The 10,371-nt window shown below is 41.4% G+C and overlaps 1 protein-coding gene and 1 long non-coding RNA gene across 2 annotated transcripts in view; one reads left to right on the top strand and one right to left on the bottom strand.

Annotated features, from left to right (window-relative positions):
* Positions 1 to 209: 209 nt before the first annotated feature.
* Positions 210 to 651, top strand: LOC108786060. Its single transcript, XR_001941174.1, has 2 exons — positions 210 to 385; positions 416 to 651. It is a non-coding gene; the product is annotated as an uncharacterized LOC108786060 (long non-coding RNA).
* Positions 652 to 2,938: 2,287 nt separating this feature from the next.
* The window catches only part of VAT1 (vesicle amine transport 1), a 62,603-nt gene continuing 55,170 nt past the window's right edge, over positions 2,939 to 10,371 (bottom strand). Inside the window, exons 6-9 of the mRNA XM_018555262.1 lie at positions 8,132 to 8,302; positions 7,068 to 7,157; positions 6,185 to 6,426; positions 2,939 to 3,181 (exon numbers count right to left, since the gene is read on the bottom strand). Of these exons, the coding sequence (XP_018410764.1) occupies positions 3,080 to 3,181; positions 6,185 to 6,426; positions 7,068 to 7,157; positions 8,132 to 8,302 (605 nt within the window). The 3' untranslated portion in view covers positions 2,939 to 3,079. The remainder of the gene's footprint in view (positions 3,182 to 6,184; positions 6,427 to 7,067; positions 7,158 to 8,131; positions 8,303 to 10,371) is intronic.

The following is a 10,371-nucleotide window of genomic DNA, read 5'->3' as shown; positions in this document are numbered from 1 at the left end:
TTTATATATGTGCAGGCTTCCTTTAATGCAGTAGCCTCAAAAAACAAAATACAAAACTAGTTATAACAAAAAAATAAAATATAAAAATTCAGAAACACCGCTAATAATGGTCCAGCAACATAACGCAATAGAAATACACTAGTCCTGGGCCCTGTACTTCCAACACAAAACTAACAAAGGAATTCCATCTAGACATCACCGCTAGTTACTATTCTTTCTAGAAGTAGGCAGAGCATGTTGGTAAGTGCCATCATGGGACCATCGCTGCTCAATGGTAAAAGTTCATGTTACACAGGACATCTTTGGCAAAGCGTGTGCTCTACGTCTGTGCTTGAAGGAATGTAGCTCGGTCCCCAAAGACAGCACACAATTTTCACATTTAGGAGTTTAACATTTAAAAAAAAAAAAGCAATAGTAACAATCAGACCAAGTCAGACCTAGCTCCAGTGCATAAGAGTCTACAAACTAAATTCTCCAAATATACCAGCATGCATCACTGCTATAAGTTGCAACCCTCACACAATCATTTGACTTTACCGTCGGGTTAGGTTGGTAACGAAGAATACATTGCTGATCTTGGTTGTTGGAAAGCAGAAGAACATCACAGCTTTTATAGAGGACCAATGAAAAATTGGGTCACTTCTCACATTTTTACACTTTTTTTTTAATGCCAACAGGTTTCTGAAAGAGGATTAGTTAGTGACACTAAACTCGGGAGTTATTTAAAAAATGCATTAGAGTGCCTTCACTATTAAATGTATCTTATTTGTGTATCACTCATCTCTGAATTGGTGCTGACACACTTTCCTTTCTGGAGGGGGGCTTTTTTTGTTCCCCATGGTCCCTGTATGTGTTGTAAAGTAGTCACCGCTCCAAACTCACTCCTGTGATGGACTACAATCTCAATACAAATTAGAAAACTAAAACGTGAGATTGTAGTCTATTATGGGAGTGAGCTTTGTGGGTACTACAACACACACAGGGACCATGGGAAACAAAAGTAGCCACCCTCCAGAAGGAAGGACAGTGTCAGCACCCATTCAGAGATGATCTGAGGATCTACAGCCGAGTGATACACAAAGATACATTTTGTTACTATTTAGGGCGCTTGAATGCATTTTTAAGATTTAACTCCTGAGTTTAGTGTCAAGACGACATTTTTCACAACATGCTCAATAGATCACCTCCGGTTTTAGTGCAGAGGCCAAAAAATAGAAGTGTGCGTCTGTAAAATGTAAAGGTTTGGAAACAATTTACGCAGTTCCGTATTTTAGCATTTGGCTGGCCAATTAGGACCCAGTGCTGCAGTTACATTTGCCACTGCTAGGCATATGTAGCCCTTTCCCCAATATCCCTTACTTTGCATCTACATGGTACATGCAACCTTTCCTCATGCAGTGTATGGTGCCCATCCCACAGATACAGGTGGGTACAGGTGAGAACTTCAGGATGCAAGTCACACTCAGACCTAAAGCATGTTTGATGGAACGGTGTCAAGCACAAGTATAACTTTTGGCAGATTAAGAAGCTTTGCAAAAGTTGAATTTTAGTTGTGAGGTAATGTTCAGTATTGTGCTAGCACTGGAGTCATTTTGGCAGCACAAAGACTCAATTGTGTTACCTCATCTCTTATTTCAGTTATATTAAACATGAGCAATGCAGGCACACGTAGGGGGCAACACAAACGCCAAGTTCCACAAAAAGCTGCCAATTTAAATTCTATAGGATAGCACAAAATTTCTGTTTAAGGGTCAATCCACTCACAACTGAAAGTTGTTTTTGGTAGATGCTGGTGAGGCAAACCACTTGTAAGTATACGTCTCAGATCTCTGAATTTGAGGTTCTGGGTCTGCGCCACTGCTGTAGCATTATAAATAACGCAACAGGAGATCATAGGGACTGCAAAAGGTAGGCAGAAGAATCAGAAGTATGGCAGGTAGAGATGGCTTGTGGACCAAGACAAAGCTAGGAGCCAACGCTGCCATGACTCAATACAAGCCAAAATAAATTTAAAACGTTTTGGATACAGCAGAGAAGGTTCGAGCCCCTGTCAGGTTTTTATTAGGAGGTGATCTCCCCTTACTTCCTGCCAGGAGAGGAAGGGGCAATCTCTCCAAACAAAAAACTGTCAGTTTTAACCCTTTCAAATTGGTCCATGTTTCCATAGCTGTCCATGTCTTCCTGCACCGACAAGGACAATGGCACCCCCCTTTTCTTATACAGACATTCGTTAAAATCTCCCCAGAGTGGGCTCTTTATAAACCAAAACCAGCCGTTTTTATGAGACTTTAAACACCACTGTGGGTGCATTACATCAGTGTTTTCATGGCGTTTACCCAGCATTGTTGTTCCTTAACCTGATGGCGTTTACCCAGCATTGTTGTTCCTTAAATTCACACTGCAATGAACGTTTGTGGCAGTCAACTGACCATATGTAGAATGTTACAAAGCAGTCAAGTGTTAGGGTAAGTGACCGTTTTAGAAAAAGTATAAGACTTTACATTAATTCCCTTAAAAATGACCAAGCGGACGTCCATTAGTAAGCTTGGATAGTTGATTACCACAGCTTTCTTGCAAAGGAAAAAAAAAAAAAAGAGAGGTAAATGAAAATCCAAAAGGAGAACATTTTATTTAACAAAACATCAGTAACAACAGTTTGTACCAAGAGTCGAGCATTAACATCATGAACCATCTTAGTTAATGTGCCTGATGGTGGAAACCGGACATATTTTACTTTCCCTCAGCATAACTGCAACCCAATATCTGGAATGTTATGTGTACAGACCTATAGGGAGTACAATGAAAATTCTCCGAAACTGCAGCAGACTAAGACAAAACAAATTCCCCAGAGATTGGCTCAGGACTCTCTTTGCTAAATCATGTGCAGTTCAGACTTAAAGTGGGATTTCTCAAATTCTATACCCGCAGGTAGATGCTCACACCCAAATGCTCTTGTAGCACCTACTGGCAAGTGAGCAGGTATATAAGCATTTGACAACAGGGCTCAGACATTCTTCCCCAAACACACACACAGGACAGTTTTCACAATCTGCAGGACTCAGCGCTCGCTTCTGCAGCTCTAATTCTCTTCCTTTTTTGCTTCTTCTTTTGGCACTTCAGGGACCAGGATCACTTTACCAACATTTTTCTTCTCCTGCATCTGTCTCATGGCATCACCAACCTGCAAAGTGATAAATGACACATTTAAACAAGATTTAAAACTATTCCCTTTAAAAAGTTTCCCCGTCCACTATATACATTGCCGGTAAGAGCACAGAACTCTCATTTTCAACACTTACTTGCAGTGTTTTTCCTTTCCATAAAGTCTTAGTTTTACATGCAGTGTGCCTACAACATTTCTAAAAGAAAAATGACTGGTCCATTCCCTCTCCTAGGGGTGTCCTCCTCCCCTCATGAATTTGGGAGGAAGGGCAAGCTTTTACAGGTAAATAACATGCAATAGTTTATTCTAAGGACTCTGAAAACACATGGCCACAACATGAAGTTGGATAAGAGGTTTAATGGTAAACTGCTCAATCATTTTTTGGTTTCAGCAGTAAAAATGTGGAACTCTCCTTCCACGATTAGTGGCATCAATTACGAGTGCAGAACCTTTAGATGTGTGTCAGTCCACAGAATATACAGGGACATTCATAACCTGCATCACACTTTGAACTAGATGGACCTTTGTCTTTTTTCCAACCTTAAACTATACAATGAATACATAAAAAGCACATCTTTTAATTTGAACAAAATTCTTCCCATAAGATTGGGTCTGGTGAAAGTCTCCAAGTGCACTTCTTATACAGGGCTTTCCTTCCACAAAAGGTGAACATTTTCCTAATAGTATAATTACCTAAACCGTAAGGCTCCAGTGATCTCCAGCATGTAGCCTTATGACACTGCCAATCCTGCCAAGTGTACCTAGCCAGCTAGTGCAACCCCCTCCTGCACTTGAAGACCAGGCGAACATTGGAATAGAAACTGCTGGTGCATACTGAATTTGTAAAAAGGCTGGGAATGTTGGGAGGCAGCACTGCAAAGAACTATACGTACATGCTAGGTGGGGGGGGATGTGTTTACCATGGTCTCAGTCCCTGCCACCCAAGATCATAACACTGCCCCCAAAGCCTTGTGCTAGACACCAAGTATGATGGGTGCATCAGGGTAAGATGGGAGGCAGATGAAGTGCACCCATCACTCAACATGGTAAATGGACTACATGACCTTTCTCCAATCTTTGTGATTAGCCTCACTGATGAGTGATTTTCGTAAGGCTACACAACTGTTTAATCTCAATCCCTCGAGTTCTCTCCACATGTGTGCGTGTGGAAATCATTTTACCTTCACTATTAAACAGCCGCGGTTTCTGATTTTTTAACAATTTGATTTCAAATGTTTAAGCGATTGCTGATCATTCAAGATTGGCTTTTCTGACCACATTTCTCCCTCGACCACTATCCTTCCAGTTAATGCATTGAAACCCAATTTTAGCAGTTTGGGCAATACCACATCATACCGGTGATGACCTCTGTACCTCTGGCGGTCTAAGGTCCTGTGAGCCATCACATCCAATACAGGGAACAGGACACCAAGGGACATTCCATTGCTGCAGAGGAGGAGACAAGCTGCAGGAGAGCGCTCCCAACAGCCAGCTGTGAGGTTTGGGGAGCACAAATTTACACCCCAGACAGAAACAGGCACTTAACCCTTGCAGAGCGGCAGTAGTCCCATTGCAAGGGTTAACATTTTTTTCAAGCTTTTTCCAGAGACAAGGGAAAGGACAATTCTTCAGAAACTAAACTGCTTGTGAAAGATTCTGGGTGGAACCAGCCAACGTTCCCAAAGAATGAGGAAAGTGTCCCTACAGTAAAGACATCTGGAGAATGACTTATTTCTTTGGAGCAGTTGCCAGATGTCAGTACAGAGGGAAGTAATAAAGATAAAAGTCTTCAAGAGATGGAAGTGAAGAGAGAAGATCCTAGCCTCTGAAGATTTCCACAGAAGCACAACAGTGACATGTCCTTATCTGCTGTGTACGAGACGCCATGACACTGAACGTCCCATTTCCCGCAATGTATTACCAATAACAGCAAGAACTACCACCAATCCATATCCCAAAAATAACTTTGATGAAGGTAAATGTAATAATATGTGTGACTTTAGACTAAAACCTTGTTGCACATACACGATATTTACATATATCCTTCAGGCAAATCCTTGTTTTTTTAGGTTACCAACGGCAGACATGATCTTCAAGCTGTGTCTTTTTATTGCTTTAGGCCTCATTTCACACGGGACGTACAGGTCCATGCGGCATGCACCCCTGGAAGTGGCCAGATACCTGAAGTGACAGGTGCGGTGTGTGATTTCACGCAGCAGCCCGTTCTTTCCTATGGGAGGACGCAGCTGTACACAGTCATCCGTGCAGGTACAGGTTTACGCACTTGGACGCAGACAGGATGCATCCTGTCCGTGTCCAAGTGCGGACACCCGTACGGATGTACGTCTGACATCGCACACCCACGACCTCACATTGGGAAGAGCAGCCTGCTCTTCCCAATCACACGCAGCACCTGTCCCTCCTGAGACCGGTTCATTATAGGCGTGCATGCCGCATGTACACCCCATGTGAATGAGGCCTTATTACCACGATATTCCATCATAGGGACACGCACACTGCTTTGCAACATGTTTCACAGAACAAACAAAAAAAAAAGTCTACTTCAGCAGGTGGTTTGTAGCAGAATAAAATGTTTTAGATGTTTTATGCAGTGTTGAAGCCCAGATAACCAGCATTTTGATTCTGCAAACAAGGTTTTGGCTGAAGGCTATAAGTAAATATAGAAAAGCTATACATGTGCAGAGATTTTGTCCCTGACTGCAGGTAGGCTACCTGCAGTTAGAGACATATGGTCCCTGAATGCAATCTGTGGTGTTCAAATTACATCTGAGCAGCTGCAGCCAGAATGCAACAATGACACGATGATGGCAACTGCAGCTGTTCAGATGTAGTCAGACACCGATTACCTAAGGTTAGGAACAGGTGACCGTCCCTGGACTCAGAACCAATGCATTCAATTAATACTCTGAAAAAAGTCAGGCACTTGTTCAAGGACAGTCATTTGTGTGCCTAAACGTCCCCAACATTGCATCTTGTACACCAAAAGGTGTACTAACATACCTGCTCAAAAGGATATACGCTGTCAATCTTGGGCTTGATCTTCCCTTGCTTGTACATGTCAAGCAGTTTAACCACAACATCGGTGAGCAGCTCGGTTTCATTATCCAAGTGGCCCAGGTGGAAGCCACACACCGCTTTGTTCGATGGAATAAGCTGCATAGCATTTATGCTGATCTGGTTCCACCAAGTCTTTGCCAAGGCAGCAAGGTTCTTCTTTTGTCCAGTCAACATGTTGGCAGCTCCTGTAAAATAATATTTTAGCTTGGATATCCATAGAGTAGGACTACAAAATACTTCAACAATGCTGTGGGCCCATTACAGAGGGGTTTGGGTATAAAAACCTATGAGGAGGTAGAGAATATACCAATTATAACGCCTGTTCTCAGTATAGTTTTAAGAAGTTTAGCAAACTCCCAATTTGCTTCTCAAGAGGATCTACAATTTCTACCAAGAGAATGAAAACTGGCTTCACAACCAAAATGCTTTTCAGGCTGTAGAAGCTTGACAAAAAAAAAAAAAAAAAATCCAGGTTAATATTGTACATTATTCAGATGCCCAAAACCACAAGGGTTAATACTAGCAAACACCTGCAGTCTGGAGACCACCAGTTTCTGCCCGTTACGGTTTACATACATTATGTACAAGTCTCACTATTTCACATGCAAACATTTTACTTTGCCCTTATGTATGGGTTAGCAGTGTGTATGTATATATTTTTATTTATATTTGGTTGGCACGATTGTGGATGGTTACTCACATGGTGAGCCTCCAAAGTTATTGTGTGATGAGTATCTCAAAGTCCTGCTCTGCGTCCTAGAGGCCTTGTCGAGCTTGGTAAATAAGGACATTTTATATATGGGAGGTAATTTGCCTATATACTCACCATAAATTACCAGTTTTCCCATAGGTTTCAGCAGGTTATATGCTTTACAAGTGTCAGAACCTCCCAGGGGATCCATCACTATGTCTACACCTAAAAAAAAAAAAATATACAAGTTATATATTGCATTCCACATCCTATTAGCCAAAAGAGCATGGGCACAGATTTACATAGTTTTAAGCTGCCCAAGCACTTTATTGCAAGTGTCACATCTAACTACACCTGAGCTAGGGACGCACCGATACCGTTTTTACAGCATAGAGTACAGATTTTTTTTTTTTTTTGGTACTCGCCGATACCAAAAGTCCCATTAAAAAGGAAGTTGGGCGGCATGTAAAGACTCGCTGTCCAGCTTCCCTGGGATTAGCTGGGAAGCCGTCACCAGGTGACGAGGAAGCATGGAGCTGGCTTTCTGGTTAGGGTTATGACTCGCTACTTGGCTTCCTGATTGGGCAGCAAGTCATTGCACGCCGCCCGGCTTCCCGGCCAATCAAGTGACGAGGGAGCATAGAGCCGGCTTTGCTGGCCAATCAGGAAGTCAGGCAGCGTGTAATGACTCACCGCCTAGCTTCCAGAACTTCCGATATTGGGATGGACATCGGAGCAGTGAGAGTACTTGCCCAAATACTCCGTATCAGGACAGATACTAGCCTGCTCAATCAACTGCCACCCACTGTTCAACAGCAGCCAGCACCACCTGCAACTACTTAGGAGGAAAGAGGTCCCCTGTCTTTTGGTAACATTTAAGACCCAAGAATGTATATCCATGTGTATCAAAAATTGTTTTTAGAGCAATAAAAAAAGTTACACAGCCCATATACGTTCTAACATTTGAAAACATGGTGGTCTGACCAAGCGTTAAAGACTAAGCAATTTTCATGCATGTGACCATTATTGTTTCACAAATTAAAGATTCTGGTTCTTCCATGAAGTGCAACTAGTCTGATCTAGAACAGACTTCATTTTCAGGATAGCTTAACTTCCACATCAAGAAATGCCTGATTACATATTTGATTACATATTTGATCACAATCTAAACATGGAGTCCTTAAGAAGACCATTTCTACCTTTAGGGGAGATTTTCCGAAGTTCATCCACATAATCACTCGTCCTGTAGTCAATGGGATGAGTGACACCGTGTTCTTTAAGTGCTTCATGCTTGCAAGAAGAAGCGGTCCCAAATATTGTAATATCATCCACAGTTTTACAGAGCTGTGTTGCTGCAGTACCAACACCACCTATGGAACAAAACATATAAAGACGACATTACTGAAGACTCTGCTGCTGTTACTTATACTTTTATAAGATCACTAGATGAACTCATAGCTTACATCATCCATAGTCAATTCAGTGAGATAGAAGACTTTATTCTAACTGCATTAGTTATTTTAGCAAACACGTTTCTTGTGAAAATGTTAAAATTAGATAACATAGCTGTAAATCATTTTTTACACTTTCTATAGTATATAACCACATTGTTTCTTTTAAACAATATTGAGTATTTTCAACAAAAGAACAGTAATGAGATGTATTGATTATAACAACTTGCATATTACATTCTTCATTCTTTCAAGCAGAATTGCAACTCAAATATTAAAATGAAAACTAGATTGGCTGTAATGCCATTGCATATTACCCATTAGCCGTTCATTCAGGATGGAACCTGAAGTCCAAAGAGATTAGTTCTGATTGGATCTCTTCCCAAATAGTCTCCAGTTTTAGTTCAACTAAAATGTCAATATATTTTTGTCAGTTTTAATTCATCATAACTTAGTTTTTATTTTGTTTTAGTCACTGAAAATGTGTTCATGAAAACCGACAAAAATGATTAGTCTATGAAATTAACACTGTTGTGGTTTTTGGGGTTCCCTGCTCTTTTGTACTCCCATCTCAGCTGTATTGGAGGGCAGGCTCCATAGAGAGAAGTGGTCAACCTCCAAACACCATCACATAGGGGCTTGTAACTTTATTGCCATCACACAGGTGCCAAGTGGGGTGTGTGGGAAGAGCACCCCAACCCTGCTGCAAACCCCCCCCCCCCCGGGAGACCTTGTGGTAGCCAGGCAGCCGCAATCTGCATGAAAGTGCCCGCTCCACGTAATTTGAGAAAATGGAATCGCCCACTTAAATCTGGCCCCCTCTCCCCTCCACTATACTTACCTTTCAACAAATGGTCCTTCCCCTCCACCGGTACGGTTGTACCACCTTTCCCTCATACAGTGCAGCCCTGCATTAAGGATTTTAAATTTTGCTCACACTGACTTAATGAGAAGCACTTAGCACGGTTAAATACGGTTTTGGTTGGTTGGACACAGACCAACATAGTTCAATAAAGTGAGTAACTCATTTGGAACAAATTTATAACTGTAAAGTCAGAATAAGAAGTCTGTCTTTTGTTGAAACCCAACATGCAAATTAAGATTTCAATGTATTGAAGAGGTTAAACACAACAGCCAGAAAACCAGAATGGTAGCAATAGCAGATTCCAAGCCTCAAGAAAGTTTTGTTGGGTGCTAGGAAGGGTATAAAAGTTTTTAATGTTCTAAATAAAAGCAAAACTTGTTTTATTTGGATAGGGGGCAAAACTATTAACATGTTATTACTTTTTCTATTACCTATAGAATAAGGATATTCCATTGTTTAGACAAAGATCTGCATAATAAAATTGTAAATACCTCCTACGAAGCGGATCCTACATATCTTGTCAATTATTAGCACCTGCTTGGTATAATCAGGCCCTGGACAATGCACCTACATAATCCTTTTACTGTGGTGAGACTTGGTGGGCTGGTGTACGTAGAATTGTAGGGTCTATTCACACCATGTCCACACCTGGATACATTTCTGCAAATGTGTGTATGAGCATTTGAGGTGTTCCAGTGCATTTTTTGTTCAATGGGTTTTGCTTTGGTTAAGTGGATTATGGTGCCTTTTTGGTGTGCACAGGGGGGGGGGGGGGAAGATGCAGCATACTGGACTTTTTTCCTAGAAATCTCTGATACTGAACACTATGTACTATCCTCATTTTACCATTGGAATTAATGTGCATGTTTTTGGTCCAGAAGAATGTTGTGGCCTGGATTTGCTCTGGAGATGGTGTAAACAAAGGAATAAAGGCAAAGGGGATACAAGAAAAAAAGAGAAAAAAGTTGATTTATGCAGTGTGTAGCTTCATAACCGCTATTTACTGCAGCATATCTGAAAGCATCCTCTAAAGATTTTTTCACAAGTGCCTAAAACCTTTGCTCAGTACTATGCCTGTATAATTGGGGGGGGGGGGGGGTTTTATTTCTAGAGCTTTTGTCAA

The sequence above is a fragment of the Nanorana parkeri genome, unplaced genomic scaffold (assembly GCF_000935625.1).
Source record: "Nanorana parkeri isolate BGI_ZX_2015 unplaced genomic scaffold, ASM93562v1 scaffold190, whole genome shotgun sequence".
Taxonomy (NCBI): Eukaryota; Metazoa; Chordata; class Amphibia; order Anura; family Dicroglossidae; genus Nanorana; species Nanorana parkeri.
The sequence above is the reverse complement of the archived record's forward strand: the minus strand, read 5'-3'. Positions and strand labels throughout refer to the sequence as shown.